Source organism: Danio rerio, chromosome 20, assembly GCF_049306965.1.
Source record: "Danio rerio strain Tuebingen ecotype United States chromosome 20, GRCz12tu, whole genome shotgun sequence".
Taxonomy (NCBI): domain Eukaryota; kingdom Metazoa; phylum Chordata; class Actinopteri; order Cypriniformes; family Danionidae; genus Danio; species Danio rerio.
The window spans coordinates 29,557,501-29,576,564 of NC_133195.1; the positions used below are offsets into that span (position 1 = coordinate 29,557,501).

The 19,064-nt window shown below is 36.9% G+C and overlaps 1 protein-coding gene and 1 long non-coding RNA gene across 18 annotated transcripts in view; one reads left to right on the forward strand and one right to left on the reverse strand.

Moving 5' to 3' along the window:
* Positions 1-19,064, forward strand: part of LOC141379245 (uncharacterized) — a 53,234-nt gene that overhangs the window by 20,174 nt on the left and 13,996 nt on the right. Inside the window, exon 3 of one of the 4 annotated variants that reach the window (XR_012395743.1) lies at positions 4,363-6,091. The exons of the other annotated variants lie outside the window; for them this stretch is intronic. This is a non-coding gene — a long non-coding RNA (uncharacterized lncRNA). Of the gene's footprint in view, positions 1-4,362; positions 6,092-19,064 lie in introns of those variants that run through there. 4 annotated transcript variants of the gene reach the window in all.
* The window catches only part of mylk4b (myosin light chain kinase family, member 4b), a 57,568-nt gene that overhangs the window by 14,365 nt on the left and 24,139 nt on the right, over positions 1-19,064 (reverse strand). For 5 of the 14 annotated variants that reach the window (XM_073933283.1, XM_073933282.1, XM_073933281.1 and 2 more), the window contains 4 exons: positions 2,935-3,022; positions 1,947-2,304; positions 461-687; positions 271-376 (listed from right to left, as the gene is read on the reverse strand). In XM_073933283.1, the coding sequence (XP_073789384.1) occupies positions 271-376; positions 461-687; positions 1,947-2,304; positions 2,935-3,022 (779 nt within the window). Of the gene's footprint in view, positions 1-270; positions 377-460; positions 688-1,946; positions 2,305-2,934; positions 3,023-4,204; positions 4,804-19,064 lie in introns of those variants that run through there. The other 9 variants (XM_068215642.2, XM_073933287.1, XM_073933285.1 and 6 more) reach the window with 5 other exon arrangements.

A 19,064-nucleotide genomic window follows, 5' to 3' on the forward strand; every position in this document is an offset into this window, starting at 1 on the left:
TAGAATGATTTCTGAAAGATCATGTGACACTGAAGATTGAAGTAATGATGGTGAAAGTTCAAATTTGAATAACAAGAATAAATAACAATGTCAAATATTTTCACAAAGACAGTGATTATTTCAAATTGTAATAATATTCAACAATGCTAATGATTTTTTAACTCTATATTTTTGATCAAATAAATATCTTAAAGGGTTAGCAAATTAGACTTTTTCAAAAGAAGTAATGAAATATTTCCCAAATTTTAAGCAGTTATGTATGTAACTCACCCTCCAAGAACTTCCTCCTTATTGATGTTGTAGTAGCTGGTAATCTGGTGGGTTTTGGTTGACACAAGACGATGCTCAAATGGTGCAGGTGGAGGAGGGGAAGAATCTGTGGGAAAAGATATTAAAAAATGTCACTACAAATGGGAGATCCTTCAATAATTAGGGTCCGACATTACACTGATTCTCTTACCAATGACATATTCATCAGTCACTGCTTCAGCATCTTTCCTCTCCTCTTCCGTCTCCTCCTCTGGTCCTGCCTCTGCAGCTTCAAGCCCCGCCTCTTCTTCCTCCTCCTTCAATTCTTTCTCCTCCTCCTCTTCCTCTTCCACTCTGCTTTTTTTAAGATCATCTGTCAGAGACTCGTCACTTACATGCCTCTTAGTGCTCAAAATTATTTCCAGATTCTCCTCACAGCTGCATGAACATATACATTTAGACAATTATTTTAGCATTCAATTATTTTTGTAAAAATTATATTAATGAAAATTATATAAATTATATAAATTATTTATATTTTTATGTTATTCATTTAATTATTTTTCTTTCGCTTATTTTTCAGAGGTTGCCACAGTGTAATGAACTGACAACTAGTCTGCCATATGTTTTACACAATGGATGCCCTTACAGCCACAATATTTAATATATAATGTTATATATATAATGTTTTATATATATATATATATATATATATATATATATATATATATATATATATATATATATATATATATATATATATATATATATATGTATATGTATTAATGTTATAATATAACATTTTAATTACCATCTTTGGCAAGGTTTTTATTACTTTTTTATTTAAAAGTTTAGACTCAGAAAAGACTTTAACACAATTTGTTTTATTTATCAAAACATGCATTAAACTGATTAAAATTCTGAGATAGTTTTCTATTAGTAAATTATTCTATACACCCAAAAAAATGCTCACAAAATATATACATCACAGTTTTAACAAACATTAAGCAGCAACTGTTTTCGTGAAAATAAGGATATAATAATAAGAAATTTTTAAGCAACAAAACCATTATTGTGGAAAAAGGAATATATTTTAAATATATTTTTGTCTTTTTTTTTCTTTTCATTAAACAATTGTACATGTATTGCTTAAAGGTGATATATTAACTAAACTTCTTCTTGAGCATGATATTTGCATGCTAATGAAGCATTTTTGCTGAAGTAGATAAAGCTAATAGAACTGCAAAGGCCTGATTGTCTAAAATTAACTTGAGCTCAGCAGCTAAGTTGAAACTTAATACAGAATATGTGCAGTTCAGAAGTCTTATGCTTTTAATTTTGTGTAGGGAATTTGTAGAAAAAGAGGATGTATGTATAGGTGCGGCCAATAGAGGACTGGAGAATGATTCACAAGTGACTAATTTCACTAAACTCCACCTGTTAATTTCAGCTGCCTATAAAAATCAGTCAGTGATTGAAAGAAATTGGGCACCTCATCAATGTAATTCTTGCATTGCATTGGGGACATCAGAACTTTGTCATCACAGGAACAATTTATTTTAAATAATTTAAAGCTGCAGTTAATTTAATTAGTTAAAATGTTTCACTATATCACTATTTTTCTGTGCTTTTAATTGAACGATATGCAGCCTTACAAGCATAAAAGCCATTTATTGAAAACAAAATCCAGGAAATACCTTTCTGGTGTGGCTGTGATGATTTTATCATTCTGTCCAGATGAAGTTGGAGCAGCTAGTTGGCTTTCCTCTGTTAACCTTATATCCTCTTCTTTCTGTACTCTTTCTTCTTCCTCCTTTTTATCCTCTCCTGTTACCTGCAGTAATTCTGCAATGCTTTCTTTCTCTCTTGTCTCTTCTTCCACCACTGCCTGCTGTGCATCATCTTTTATTTCCCTGAATATCTCTGTTGTTTGTGCCTCTTTAATAATCTCTAGTTGCGTGGATGTGCCGGCTGCTGTCTCTGCTGTGCATTGAGAAAGCTGATTGTTCTGTTGGTTGAGCTTTTGCACTTCTTCAAAACCAGCCTGGACTGAATCTGGGAAAGGATAAAAATACAAATGAGCTCAAAGAAGAAGCAGTAGAAATAGTAGAAATAAGGGGGCACAACTACAGAGAAGGATAGAAAAATATCCTTATTATGCTCTTTTAAAGTTCATAATTTTGTTTTGGAGGTTTACATCCACTTAAAAGTAAAAAAAAAAAAAAAAAAAGCAATTTCATTGCTCTCATCCGCCTACTCTGCTTTACGGATAAAGCATGTGTCAGTTTTCCCAACATGTCGACCACATGAAATAAACACTTCTAGTCCTCAGATACTGTACAACTAGAGTGTTTGATGGTTTTGATGATTTTGCAAAGCAAACATTGTTTGTAGGCAAAAAGTGAATTCCATATAATATCACTGAGCATATTTATCACAAAACAGGAAGTCAAGCTGGAACACTTTTCAGGTAGTTCAAAATTTGTTATTTATTTTTTGAAGATAAATGCTCCATTATTAATGCTGGAACTTTACACACATCATAAAAGGTAATATTGAAAAGCCTATTAAAAAGCATATTATGCATATTACTTATTTCTTATTCCTTCTTTTAGTTGTTGTTAAACATTCGGTTTTTTAGATTTAAATTGGATTTTAAATCCTTGATTTCTTGGGGGTTCTTACCTGATGCATCTAGTGGCTTCTTTTTCTTCTGGGTTTTCAACCCTTTTGGGTACCCTTTAGATTTCTCCTTCCCATCCTTTTCTCTAAACTAGAGAGAGACAAATAAGAGCATTTTACATCAGGAATGCATAACAAAATGTTTAAAGATGTCATGAAAAGTATTAGGATTTATTTTTAAAAGTGCATTTTTTCTTAACCACAGTGTCAAATTGATAAAACTCCAGTCTAAATCACATGATCATTTTAACACCCCTTAAAATTAAAGCACCAGTTTTCAATCTTGTCGATTACAAAGTTGACTCGATTGCTCTGAGCTGCTAATGAGCAATCAATCTGATATTGCTGTTCACACACAATCATCTGAGCTGAATGCACAGTTGTGTCCTTGAGCCACTACTGAGAATCACTCGTTGAGTCGTCAGTCAATCTGATTTATAAATGGCTCAAGCCAATGACAAGGACAATGCAGCCGACAACAGCGCAGCTAGACACAAAAAATGTTTATGTATCTATTTACTTGATTTTCAAAAGAAGTGTCACATAAAAGAGAAGAATTCATAGTCATAGAAAAAAAACTGTCAAAAAGACATGGAAATATTTATTATCTTGTAAATCCACTTGAAAACAATACACAATTCCCCCCAACAAACTTTCCCTGAACAGTTCCTAAAATAATACTTTTCTCTTAGTGTGAAATACATTTTAAAAAATCTATAGAACTATTTAGGTATTGAAAAGATTTTTTAATTTTAAAGGTTCTCCATGAAACCATCAATGAGAAGGGTCTGGATGCAGACTTGGCGCAATATACCCAACCCAAACACTCACAGTGGCATCACTAGCTCCAGTGAGTGTATTATGTCTGGCATTGCAAGTCTAAGATAAGCCGTCTCAGCTTAGTCTGCATCAAGTCTGCATCTAGAGAATGTTGCCATCAATAGCAATAAAGAACCTTTAAAGAGTAAAAAAAAGTAACAAATTTACTCATACATTCACATACATTTCACTCCTTTCGAAAAATTTAGCTGCTTCACAGACTTTAGCAGCAAATGCTAAAGGTAATTTGTTAGATTGTTTAACTTCGTCGATTTTTCTTTTTTAACGTAAAATGATTTTTTGACAGTAAAAATAAAATTTTTGGCAAAAAATTTAGTTACATTTTAATAAAATGTTATTTTTTGCCTGTAGTTTATACACGTTTTTTTCTATTTTTCAGTAATTACGTGTGCATTGTTCTGTTCAGAAATATGCACAAATAATTTTAACTCACCCTGCTGCTGGATTTTGAGTTTGTGTTTTTCAAGTGATCGGCCAAACTCTCTTGTTTCAACGCCTCAGCAACAAAACTGACAACCTGCTGAATGCTGCTGACCAGTCGCTCCAAAGCATCAAGCCGCTGATCCTGCTGTTCCTCCTTTTCTCTAACAGTTTCAATGACGACACGCACATCACACAACATCTGCTCAACACTGCGTCCACCTGTGCTATGTTCCTGCCCAATGGCATCTAGCCGTTTCAGAGATGCCTCCTGCAGGGCGAGGAGTTTGTCCATCTTACCGCTCAGATCATTGACTTGTCCTTCAATATGTACTAGAGAAGATTTTGAAGTAGGCTGATCCAAAACTGGTGAAGATGAGCATTTGTTTGAGGTTGAAAGCGAAGCTCTTCTTGCTCCGGCTCTTCCACTGTTATGCCGTTTTTGAGCATGAAGTGGTTTGGGGTCATAAACCCGAGCAAGAGACTTCACAAGATTAGAGCTCATGATAAAACTCTTTAAAAGACGTTACAAAATGTTAAGATTAACTAGACTTCACGTTCGTTTCACAATCTACTGTCCCTTCTCATTCTCTCAAGTCGGTCTCTTGTTTCTCCAGCTTCAAATCCAAAGCTTTTTATAGGACTCAACATACTTCTTCCTATTGGCCAGTTTGTGATTGGTCAGTGATGTTGCTGTTATCGTTTAGAGGAGGGCCGCTTGTGTGTGATTACAGTGTGAATCCTAGAGTCAGGTGTGAAGAGACTGAAACCAGAGTGAGTGTAAGAAAAAGGGCTTGGTGTGCTCAGAGAGGGACATTTCAACACCCCTGAGAGAACTTCAAATGTAGTGACTGTTAAACCAGTAGATTTCCTCTGATCGACTGACAATCAACACCTCAAATAAAGGGTCTATGTCTGCAAGTATGTCGGTCCATTCCAGGCTGGAGAACACAATGAGCCATGAGTAAATGTGTGACTGAACAAGAGCAGGTGCGCATGGATGAGTCTACTGGAAAGCTTGTACAAAGTAGCTGCTGAGACTCTGAAATGACTTAGACGTGTATTTTCAATGTGGTTCAATTGTCTCATTGTTCTACGAAGCTCTAATTGTGCTTGACTCATCTAAACCAAATAGACAATCAAATGCTAATGACGTCATTCCAACAATTATGTATTTTAGCAAGAATGTGGATTCCCTTTTAGAGTCCTTTAACGGTGGAAAACCAATTCTATCTGATAACCCGTTTAACTGTCAGCCTAACTTGCATTTACATTGATGTTGTAAAATTTGGAGAGATTGTAAAGTGACTGAAACCCTCTGACAGCAGGTTGTGTAGGCCAAAGGGATGAGCCTTTCAGCCACTGCAAGAGAAGTTGATCATTCCATATCTGTGATTTCTAGAATATTCTGTCTTTAAAATGTCACTTAATTATTCAAGTCCCACAAAACGTTATTCAGTCATATAAGACAAATGCGGGTCAAGAAAATACAGAGAATCTCAATGGACAATTGGTTCAGTGCTGAACAGGGTGAAGATCAGTCTGTTGGCATACAGTGTCTGGACATTTCAGAAAAATTGGATTAAACTTGGTGGACAAACCAACCAACATCATAGTCCCTAAGTCTCCACAAAAGAATTTCCCAAGAATATTCCTTTAAAAACATTCCTCCACCCTTAAGTTCACACAACACATGCAAGACATTTTCTGCATGCCAGTCTTACAGCCTGTCAGCACTAAACTGGCCTACAGTTCCTAACCTTTCCTAACTCCTCCTCTTTAACATATACATGAATCTGACATCCAGCATTCACTTTTTCAGTACAACCCAAAATAATATGCATGTCAGAATTTTTGCTGCTTGTTTAAACTACTTGTTTAAAAAGAGCTGAATTAACACAATTGTTGTTGTTGTTTATATATATCTTTCATTTGTACATTTGTGTTGGGACAGCATGAAGGAATTGTGTTAGTGTAACTACCTATTAGCGGACATGTATCAATTCCAGCTTGATTAGCATCTAAAGTAGTGTTGCCACGATACTGGAATTCGATACCAATCGGTACTGAATATTTAAATGCGTCTATTTCCCGCAAACATTTAAGCGCTGTGGAGCTGGGGCCTCATGTACGAAGACTTGCGTGGAAATCTTACAAAAACATTGCGTACGCACAAAGCTGTAAATGTGCGTACGCAGAAAAAAATTCAGATGTATGAAACACTGCATACGCCGAATCTCACGCATATTGTTTTGTACATCCGAATGAACGTGAAACTGAGCGCAACATGCATGAGCACAAAACCCCTCCCTGCCTCCTCCCCCGTATGAATATGCTAATGACTCTACTTTGGCAAAACCCAACGAAAAAGCAATGGCAAAATTAAGCAAAAAGAGAAACTTTGAACAGAATGTGAAATGGAGGTGCTGCTTTCGAAGGTAGACCGGAGAAAAGCGGTGTTATTTGCAAGTTTGTTCTCCGGAATTAACAACAAAAGAAAAAAATAGAGTGGGAGAGTTTAGCTGATGCGGTTAACACAGTTGGGTCTGAACATCGCACTGAGTGGATTAAAAAAAGAAGTAGTGTGGTTTATATCTGTAAAATGTTGCAGTACCCATAGCAGTCTCAGTGGCGCACCTCATAAGAAGCATGTGATCATGTACTGACACATTCGAGCATAAACTCGGCTCGAATCCAGCGTCTGATGAACTCTTTCTTCTTTTTTTCCCCGCTACATATCAGATTTTGCCCACTATTTATCACGAGAAAGACAAGTAGGAATCATCAATAAGTTTGTGCATCATATTTTATTTGCACATTTATTGAATGGAAATGTTTCTGATTCACGCATGCAAATTCATCTTTTGATAGTGTCTTTATAGCAATGAGCGTGCAGTAGATAGCTCAGATTACATTGGGAAAACAGGCGACTGCTGCAAATTGTGCTTTAATGTTTAGCTGGTCAACTATATGGTATGGAAACCTTACATACCTACTAGATGAACCCGTCTCATACAGCTGCCATTGCAAGGCTCAGACACTTTGTAGAGAGGAATTTAAGACAACTGCCTCTAGGAGTCGCCAATGGAAATAAAACAGACACGCACAAAAAATGTGCGTACGCCAGCCAGAAAGCTGCCGTGAAGCTGCGCATATTCCCACGTTCAGTTCATTGTTAGTAAATCCAAACGTGAGCGATTCTGAGCGTGAAACCTGGCGTACGCAAAGTTTTTGTGCGTACGCAGCGTTGATACATGAGGCCCCAGGTTCTTAAACAGTGCTGATTTGTCATTGTGTTCACATGCTCAACAGAAAAGTCTGTGACTGGCCATGAAGGTCATCGATTCACCAAACTCACCACTGTTTACTGCGTGTAACCACGGATACAAGAACAGAGTTTTAAAGCGCTTAAATGTTCGCTGGAAATGAAATTTTTAAACATTTTTGTACCTATTGGTATTGAATTCCAGTATGCTGACAAACGTAGTGTGATGAGGGGAAAACATTGACAATAAAAGCAATATATGTGTTTTAAGTTAAGAGAAATGTTTGTTTAATGATCTAGGTGCAAAGTCTAAAGCGCATAATAGAATAACATGTATTAAACCAATCAGAGTATCATCTCCCATTTCTTTTAAGAGTCAATATGTGTCGCGCCATGGCCCATTTGCTATTTACATGGCGGACTTTGTAAGTGGAAAATCTGAATGCTTCACTAGCGAGAAAACAATTTAACAGACCATCTGCAGTGCGAGGATAAAGAATGAGCCTCCTCCATTCGGCTCTACTTTCTTTTCACTTTACTCCTTTACTTTCGTGGAGTAAGGAAACAGTGTTGTACGCACTCCACTGAAGGCATCAATCAGCCTACATATATAATTTCATTTGTTAAGCGCAAAGTTTTGTTTCAAAACTATTTCTAATTTCAGTTCTAATTTCCAGCAAACTAATAATTGAACCATAAGTGTGGTAAAAAAAAAACATGAGTCCTACCTCTGCTAATGCTAGTACTGAGATCAGTCTCAGTCAACAATAAGCATTATTAAAGCACTTGCTAAGTTTGAACTGCACTAACTAACAGAAAATTCCATATTATGTGATGAATTAGTTTCAAAAGAGTAAATGTTCCAGGCAAGTTTAATTAACAAGGTATTTCAAAAGAAAAAGATTTGACCATAATGGTTCAAAATGAATTTTGCTCTTGGGTTTCACTTGCCTAAAATAAGTGAAATAACGCAATAAATGGTCACACCAATAATTTGTTTTTTTGAGTGCATCCAAGAATCAGTTGAATTAAAAATGACAGTAAGGTACAGACAATCCTCAAACACACTCAAACAGGTGCTACAGTATACTTTCCCACACACAGATAGATATAGTCCGGCTAAATGCCCTTTCCACACGCTACACTGAAACCCGATAGCTTGTAAATTTGAACAAAACAGCTAAGCAGAGGAACTGATAACACATAGCTAAGCGCACAATAATCTTATTTTCTCCTGGACAGTCACTGTATGCGATTAAAAGCAAAATAGTTGACTGTTTGGAGGAGTAATAGTTTGTTTTGTGATTGGCTGGAGTATTAATAGCAGGTCGCTGAACATTCAGTAATCTCCAGAGGATTGGTGGCGCCTCTGGAATGGGAACTTGATAATGTGAAGTGAGCTCCACCGTTCGGACAACAAGAGCTTATTGAAAAAGGGACTAAGTGCTTGCATTCCTTTGTGTGTCGCACCGTGGTTGTGTGCGTACATGCCTGACGGTGGGTATTTGTGATTTAATTACTGATTGCAAAAACATCTATAGCCTCACGTGGAGATGGAAAGAAGCGTCATTTAGGACTGTATGTTTTTATTAGGATTTGTTTTGACATTTTGTTGCATAAAAAGCCTGGGTTCATTTAGTGATGACAGAAAGAATGACGCTCAATCATGACATTTAAGGGTTCAGTCAGTGATGACAGAGAGACTGACGTTCAATAATATTTAACCAAAGGCTTTTAAAATAAATGAACTCCATTTACAGTTTGTGTATTATTTCTGCAGTTTATTTTTGATTTTAAAGTGCATTGTGGGATCTTGATTGCTTTGACAATTTTTGATAACGTAAAGTTTAGCAAAGTCACTTTTCGTACTTTTAAAATAATTGTTGATCATAAAAAATGTAAAGCTTTAATAAGCTGTATTTTCTTTAATTGTGATGATGTTTATCTATTATTTTCCTTCGGCTTAGTCCCATTATTCATCAGGGGTCGCCAAAGCGGAATGAACCGCCAACTTATCTAGCATGTTTTATGCAGCAAATGCTTTTCTAGCTGCAACCCAGCACTGGGAAACACCCATACACTCTTGCATTCACTTACATACACTACGGTCAATTTAGCTCATTCAGTTCACCTATAGCACATGTCATTGGAATTGTGGGGGAGACCGGAGCATCCAGAGGAAACCCACGCCAACATGGGGAGAACATGCAAACTCCACAAAGAAATGCCTAGTCAGGGCTTGAACCAGCGGCCTTTTTGCTGTGAGGCAACAGTACTAGCCACTGTGCCACCATGCTGCTGAACTTTGCCACCGTGCTGCTGAACTTTTATCTATGTAGCGTTAAAAATGCCATTAAAATTCACCTTGTTAAACTGTTGTTCAATTTTTATCTAAAATACTCAAGAAAGCACAACAGTTGAGGAACTGTTCATTTAAAGACATTTTACAGTATTGCCCAAATGTTTTATATAATTGAGAATTTTAATATTTTAAAACAAATCTCTTACGCCCGATTCAGACGGGCGTCATCGCTTATTCACTTTGAATAGGTGAAGTCAAGCGTTCCTGAACAAAATTGTAGATCTGTCGGCACCAAAGTTGGGAATTTCTCAACTTTTCAAGCAGCAACATAAGAGTCAGCCCATCAGATTGCTTTATGCAAATATCCCAGCTCAGACAGTAGCCAATTGTGGATTAAGTTCCCTGCAATGATGTTTATGTCATCCCCAACTTCAGACACGCCCTCTTTCAAGCGTTGATGCTGAAGCCCTGTGTGAATCGGCCATTATGCTCACTAATACAGATTACCATAATTGATCTATAATACAATAACAACAATATGTTGACTTGTCTCCTACTTATTAACAGTTCTTATTATTTTTTTACAGTAAATTATAATGCTTCTTATCAGAAAAAAGTCCATTCATTGATCTTTATTGAATTAATGAAATAGAATGCTTCAACCATTCAATTTCTTTTCCCCTTAGTCCCTTTATTAAAAAAGGGGGTCACCACAGCAAAATGAACTGCTAACTTATCCAGCATATGTTTTATGCAGCGGATGCCCTTCCAGCCACACCCCAACACTGGGAAACACCCATACACTCTTGCATTCACACACATACACACAGGGGAGAACTTGCAAACTCCACACAGAAATGCCAAATGACCCAGCTGGGGCTGGAATCAGCGACTTTCTTACTGTGAGGCGATCGTGCTAGCCACTGCGCCACCGTTAAGCCCTAAATTGAATCAATTAATAAAAGCACTGAGCACAGACAATAATTGACTGATAATTAAATTCAGTATATTGGATTTCTGAAGAATTATGTGCCACTTAAGAGTAGAGACACTTTTGTATCTTTTTTTGAGTTAATGTAATAATTCACCCAAAAAAGAAAGAAATACTTGCTATTTACAACCTACAATGTGTGAACTACCCTACTATGAGTTTCTTTCAACTGTTGAACACTAAAGAAGATATTTTGGAGAAAGCTGACATCGACTTCCATAGTATAAAAAAACAAATACTATGGAAGTCAGTGATTACAGGTTTTCAGCATTCTTCAAAATATCTTCTTTAGTGTTCAACAGAGGAAAGAAACTCATAAAGGTTTATCAAGGGTGAGTAAATAATGACAAAATTTTCATTCTTCTGTGAACTATTCCTTTAACTCATTGCAAAGACTTGATAATTTCCTGTATGATTTAAGGTATATCTATTTTTGAGGTATCATAGCAGCTGGTAATTTTAAGAAATACTCAACAATTTATTCCAAGTTTATTTGTATAGTGCTATTTACAATAATCATTGTTTTAAAGCAGCTTTACAAAGGAAGCACATTATTGCATTACCATCAAATTAAATTAAAGTTACAGTAACATATGTTATTATATGCAGACATAGTTAACCTGCAATTTTATAGCATATAAGTGATGTCTATGTGTATATGTTTAATAAAGTGTATGTGTCGTCCTTAAACAAAATATCATTATTCCAAGCTTTTTACCAGAGTTGTATTAAGCACTCAGTGTTTTAATAATAAGCTTCTTGGAAGGAAGCTAAAAAACAAACAGCTTGTTAATAACGAGATGCGTTACATAATGGGGGAATATGATATGTCGGCCCTGAAGAGATGATCACAGATGGCCATCGAGCAGAGGATTATATAGCGTGTAGAATATGTGTAGAATGACAAACAGAGGACACACACAGAGATATAATTTGCTGTTCAGCAGCTGCAGACTGATTGTATAAACTGTCAGACAGTCTCAGCAGATGCCACATACCTTCAGAGCTACAGTACGACAAACGTCAGAGAAACACACCATCAGATATCAAAAACATGTTATGTAATATTAAAATCAGTTTGCCAAATAAGTTTAGGGCTTTTAGGTTTGACTTGATTAATTGTACCTGAAGTAAAATACATGTAATATTTTATGAATCAAAATATAAGTATTAGCACAGCTGTCAAACAATCTTATTAGCAGTAAGTGAAATATTAAATGATAAATCAGGGCATACGTTTTGAATGGACTGACATTTTGGTTTGTCTTGCAAAACTAAGAACTGTAATTTGTCAAATTAGAAGTTTAATATATAAGTTCAAGTATACGTACATAAAGTAATAAGTGGTAACAATGTAAACAAAAACCTACTCATTTAAATATATAATGATAATTACTGGCGACGCAGCGGGTAGCACATTCGCCTCACAGCAAGAAGGTCGCTGGGTTGCTGGTTCGATCCTCGGCTCAGTTGGCGTTTCTGTGTGGAGTTTGCATGTTCTTCCTGCGTTCGCGTGGGTTTCCTCCGGGTGCTCCGGTTTCCCCCACAGTCCCACACACACAGTGTGCGTGTGTATGTGTGTATGTTTCCCAGAGATGGGTTGCGGCTGGAAGGGCATCCGCTGCATAAAAACTTGCTGGATAAGTTGGCAGGTGATTCCGCTGTAGCGACCCCAGATTAATAAAGGGAACTAAGCCGACAAGAAAATGAATGAATGATAATTACTACCACTGGGGCAGTTTGCTGCTGAGTGTGACATGGCTGGGATGAGAATCAGCATCTCCAAGTCCGAGGCCATGGTGCTCAACCTGAAAAAGGTTTGCCATTTCCAGGTTAAAGGAAAGTCCTTACCCCAGGTGGAGGAGTTCAAGTATCTTGGGTTTTTGCTCACGAGTGAAGGAAGGATGGAACATGAGATTGACAGGTGGATTGGTGCAGCAGCAGTAGTAATGCGATCGATGCATCGGCCCGTTGTAATAAAAAAAGGAGCTGACCAAAAGGTTTGGTGTTCTCGATTTACCGATCAATCTACATTACTACTATCAACTATGGTCATGAGCTTCGGGTTACAACCAAAAGGACAAGATCTCGGATACAAGTGGCTGAAATGAGTTTCCTTTGCAGGGTGGCAGGGTGCACCCTTATAGACAGGGTGAGGAGCTCTGGAGGAGCTCGGAGTAGAGCTGCTGCTCCTCCACATCGAGAGAACTCAGCTGAGGTGGGTCGGGTATCTGTTTCAGATGCCTCCTGGACGCCTACCTAGGGAGGTGTTCCAGGTATGTCCCACGGGGAGAAGGTCTTGGGGAAGACCCAGGACATGCTAGAGGAACTATGCCTCTCGGCTGGCCTGGAAACACCTCGGGATTCCCCCAGAGGAGCTGGAGGAAGTGTCTGGGAGTTCTCTGGAGTCTGAAGTCTGGAGTTCTCTCCTAAGACTGCTTCCCCCATATAAGCGAATGAAAACGACATGATATATATATAAATATATATTATTACATTTGGATAAATCCAAATAATATTACAGACATAAACTGATACTTTTCTAAATGTATTCAGAGGTATGTTGGCAGAATTATAATTGTTCTACTTAATCAGTAATACATATTAAGCAATAAGAAAATTAAAATTGTTTACAAGAAATTATTTGTGCTTTGATGGATCTTTTTAATTGATATTTCAAAATTATTATTTCTTTATCAAGTCTCAAATGGTCATTGACCTGATCCCCCACAAGGTGGCAGAGACCACACAACATTCTACATCAGAAAAATCCTCTTAGAAGGCATCCAATTAAATCATCAAGTATGCATAATAAAAAACATCAATTCGTGTTTTTTTATAAATGTAACTTCATATGAAAGATCATGCGCAGTGTTTTTCTGTTTGTCTGACATCCGAATGTGATGACAGCCCATAAAAGCAGAGTGCTACTGAATACCTCTTTAACTACCTGAAGAGACTGCGTGTCAATCACCTCTTTATTGCCTCAAAACTAATCCCCTTATAAATGCATTAGATGTGTCCTGCTGGCAGAAGCTCAACGAAGTGTGTGCACATGCCAGAGAACGACAGAACAAATGTACAGGTGCAAGAGTAACTGTACACCAAACAATGCAGTCCTCAGAAAACGTGCGTGCGTGTGTGTATACATGTGTGTGCATGTATGTTTAAGATAAGTATCTATTCCAAATTCCTATTCTGCACACAAAGGCTGCATTTGTTTAATCAAAAATACAGATAAAATGTGATTAATTCAATTTATAATACAGTAACATTTATATTTGTTTTATTACTTAATGTAGATTAACATTTTAGTTTTTATTTAATTGCCAGCATCATTACTCCAGTCTTGTCGCATAATCAGAATATATTACAATATGCAGATTTGCCATTCTGTTATGATCAGTAATTATTAGTACTCAAACACTAATAATATTTAAAATTAACAAAGTTTTCATTTTATGATTGATCGATCGATGAAAAGAAACTTCTAATTAACAGCATTCATTAAAAAAATACAATCTTTTTTTACATTAAAATATCTTTACTTGCACTCAAACTATTTAATGTGTACTTAAATACACATACATTTCAATGGTATATGCGGCGTATGAGGGCGCAACACATCGGGGGGCGCCATTGTGCCAAAACTATTTTTGAAATAAATACGTTTTGTTATTAAATAAAAAATTATACCATGAGTTGCATGCGTTGGCACACACATTTTAATTCAAAATAATTTAACACAATAACATGCAGTCACACAGCCAAGTGTAAAGTGTTCATGTAGATGTGTTCACCCTGTTAAAACTGACACATGAACAAATAGTCAGAATATTCACATTTTTTAGAAATGAAATGTTTATTAATCCTTCTATCAAGATACATTTTATACCATATACATGCTTTTATAAATTTACTATGTATTATATTGATACATCAGGCCTTTTGGTTTCTTTTTTTGCTCAAAACTATTTTAAAGAGCCCATATTATACATGAAATAGGGTCATATCTTGGTTGTAAGGGTCTCCAACAACAGTCTAATATGCATGCAAGGTCAAAAAACACTTTCATGGTCTTATAATCTGCATTTATTTTTACCTAATTATCCCAGCGACTCCTGTATGAATCGTCCAGTGATTCATTTGTTCCCAAACCCCTCCTAAGCGCGGAGCTAATCTGCGCTGATTGGACCGATGACAGTCTGTCGCGATTGGTCGACTGCCTTCAGTCAGAGAGGGAAATGGCCAATAGCTAATCAGCAATATAAAAGTAATCACAGTTCATACACGCTCGATAGTGTAGGCGTGGATTTTAGCTGCCACACTATGGCGAGTGGATAGTGCCACGGATAACCGAACGAAGGAGACAGTCGTGTACTCGCCATACCACACACACACACAAAAACACACACACACCTCCGGATGGCAACGCTCCCGCTTCCGCCCGCACCCGCCAGGTTTTAGCCTGAGAACCCGCTCCGTTTTCTGCCCGCCGCGCCCGGTCCCGCTAGAGCGGAGAACACAACCAAAAATCACCCAGTATACAGTCCAGACAGCCAAGCTGTCTGTATAAACACATACACAGCACAAAGCACACAGAGCTCGTTCGTTCGTTCGTTCGTTCGCTCTCTCTCTCTCTCTCTCTCTCTCTCTCTCGCTCTCTCTCATACGCTCTCTCATACCAAGCAGACTCTCTCTTTCTAATTCGCATAGCAATATCCGTGATATTGCTAGACAGCCCGCTCCCGTCCCACATTAAACCCGTTACCGACCGCTCCCGCGATTTATTCGGAAATTTATTCCCGCGGCTGTCCCCGCGCCAGATTTCTGCGGCGCGGGAATAAATTTCCGAATAAATCGCGGGAGCAGAACTCTAGCACGGAGCTCCATAAACAAAGCAGCACGCGTCGCGTTTTTAACGTGACTTTGCACGCGATAAGAGAATATAGCCAGTTAACCTGATACAGTACACGCGGTTACAAGTAACAAATCACAACTAAATACATTTGCAAGCTAGAGTAAACGAGGCAACAACTTTAACCGCACGTACTTACACTTGAGAAATGGAAGAAACCCATCCTGACGTCCAGCAGTTACTCTTTACTGATCCTTCCTTTAACAAACTCAGATGAAGTATTCTTTGTAGCATGTAGCTTCCAGAAGTTTCCAACTGCTTGGTTATAATGCTGAGGTTTCATCTTTGGGTAGAGACTCAATATATCCATCTGCAGTGTGACTTCAATCAACCGGCATGTTTGTGTGTGTGTGTGTGTGTGTGTTTGTGGGTGTGTGTGTGTGTCTGGGTTTCTGCGTCAGAGGGTGGGGCCTCAGGTTTGAAATCTCCCGGGTTTGCGCGTGCACGTGAATAACTTGGTTTCGTTCGTACGTCATGGCGAAACACCTAATGAGTCGGTATCAAGGCGACTCGTTCGAAGCACTATGAGTCGACTCTTTTATAGATGAATCAACAGTTTTAAACACTGTATTCTTACAGATTTAAGCCTTAGCTGGATACTTCACTTCACTTAGAGCTGTGTTACACACTACATGGAGGGGAATTTTCAAAAACCCATAATATGGGCTCTTTAATTTTAGTTACAAAAAATGTTTGCCCATTTAATTTTATTAAAATAAAACATTTCGGGCAGTTTGTCTCTTTTTGTTTTTTACACTAAACACTTTACAGTCTTTTTTATTTCACTTTGTGAGAGGTGTAATAGCAATTTCAGTCAATTGTTCATGCAAAGACAGACCTGTGAGCATGTGAGAAGTGATTGCATTTTATGTTCTTTTGCCCTTTAGGACTCCCATATCTATAATTTTGTTTTCACAACTGTACAAAAAGTACAGGAGCAAGGTATGTCAAGCCGCTATAATCATTTAGTGAGAAAAATTAAATTGAGAAGAAATTTGGGTTGGGATGAGATGTAATTCGTTGTGACTTGACATGCCAAGTCAAATTATACTTTTACTACTTCATACTATTTCAGTTGTGTGTTCAGATGCAAGTTGATGAGGAAAAAATATGGCTAATGGCATAATATGGCATACCCCTCAGTAAATGTGTAGTTGCGCCCTTGGAATCAGCCCTACAGTTTTTAACATAATAATATATGTTTCAGAAGGAGATAATCATCCATGCTGAATACCATACAGAAAATACAGCCTTAAATCACAGGAAACAAAAAATACATTAAACTATATTAAAAAGATCCAAAAAAGTCCCCAAAAAATTACAATTCAGCCATAATTTATCCTCCACTTGTTCTAAAACAGTTTGAGTTTATGTCTTCTGTTGAACACAAAAGATGATATTTTTAAGAGTGTTGGAAACCTGTAACCATTGATATCCATTGTAGGTATAACAAATATGGATGTCAATGGTTACAGGCTTTCAACATTTTTTCAGGCATTCTTTTAAACTCATAATATTTTGACTAAAATAATGCCCCTTCAAATTATCAGCCTCCCTGTTTAACGGAGGAAAGATTTTTTTTCAGCACATTTCTAAACATAATAGTTTTAATAGCTCATTTCTAATAACTGATTTATTTTATCTTTGCCATGATGACAGTACATAATTATTGACAAGATATTTTTCTTTTTTTTTTTTTATAGGATATTTTTCCTATACAGGTTAAAGAGACATTTAAAGCCTTAACTAGGTTAATTAAGTTAACTAGGCAGGTTAGAGTAATTAGATAAGTTATAGTATAACGATGGTTTGTTCTGTAGACTAACGAAGAAAAATATAGCTTAAAGAGACTAATAATATTGACCTTAAAATGGCTTTTAAAAAATTTAAAGCTGCTTTTATTCTAGCCAAAATAAAACAAATAAGACTTTCTCCAGAAGAAAAAATATTATCAGACATACTGTGAAAATGTCCTTGCTCTGTTAAACATCATTTGGGAAATATTTAAAAAAGAAAAAAAATGAAGGGGGACTACCAATTCTAACTTCAACTGTATATATCATAGTGCTTCCCACACATAGATTTATTTGGGTGGGCCACCCGGGTATATTAACGGCTGCCCAAGTACATTTAGTGATACGTTTTTTTTACTATTATTATAATTAATTTTTCTGTCATTTATTTCTCTTTTGCTGTATATATTATTATTTAATAAAGTTATTTGGCTACATTACATGGGCTATTTTATATCTAAAATGCTTTGGTATTCAAGTTTGTTTTGAACTTGAAAGTATTAATAATTAAAATTATTCATTCATTCATTTCCTTTTTTCGGCTTAGTTCCTTTATTAATCAGGGGTCACCACAGCGGAATGAACCACCAACTTATCCAGCATATGTTTTTACGCAGTAGATGCCTTTCCAGCCGCAACCCAACACTGGGAAACACCCATACACTTTTGCATTCATACACATACACTATGACCAGTTTAGCGTTTTCAATTCACCTATAGAGCATGTGTTTGGACTGTGGGGGAAAGCGGAGCACCCAGAGGAAACCCACGTGAACAAGGAGAACATGCAAACTTCACACAAAAATGCCAACTAACCCAGCCTGGGCTCAAACCATGACCTTCTTGCTGTGAGGCAATCGTGCTACCCACTTGCAACCATGACTCCCAATATGATTATTGTTAAAAATAATTATGTTTTGTTCGTCACATATAGTTAACTATTTATGTGATGTGGGGAAATGGTGTGCTTCAATCCCGCTATCACTGCAAATATATTTCAAACCTATGGGAAGCACTGATATCCATGCCCAATATCACATGCCCGGAAAATGAATATTTTTTATAAATTGTTAAAACAATGGTGTCTGAGATGTCCAAGCAAGTCCAGAGACTGATGTGTACACAATTATTTTATATAAAAATCACTTTAATCTGTGATTGAACTAAAAAGTGGTCACAAACTTTCTCAATTCAAACAAGTAGCGGCTTTGATCTGGAATAAAACAATATTTCATACATCACCAATACGTCATGACTTAACAAGTGGATAGAATGCATCGATTCAATATGTGGCTTCAATATGTTAAAAAAAAACTCTAGAAAAATCTCTAGAAACAGTTTTACTGGTCAATTTCCAACCCTCTTCCGTGTTGTCCAGTTTGCCACACAATCCAAAGACATGTGATATAAATGAATTGAATGAACTAAATAGGCCGTAGTGTGTGCATGTGAGAGTGTATGGGTGTTTCTTTCCAGTACTGGGTTGTAACTGAAAGGGCATTTGCTGTTTGCTGGATAAGTTAGCGGTTCATTCCGCTGTGGCGACCCCTGATGAATAAAGAGCCTAAGCAAAAAGAAAATGAATGAATGAATTTCCAACCCTC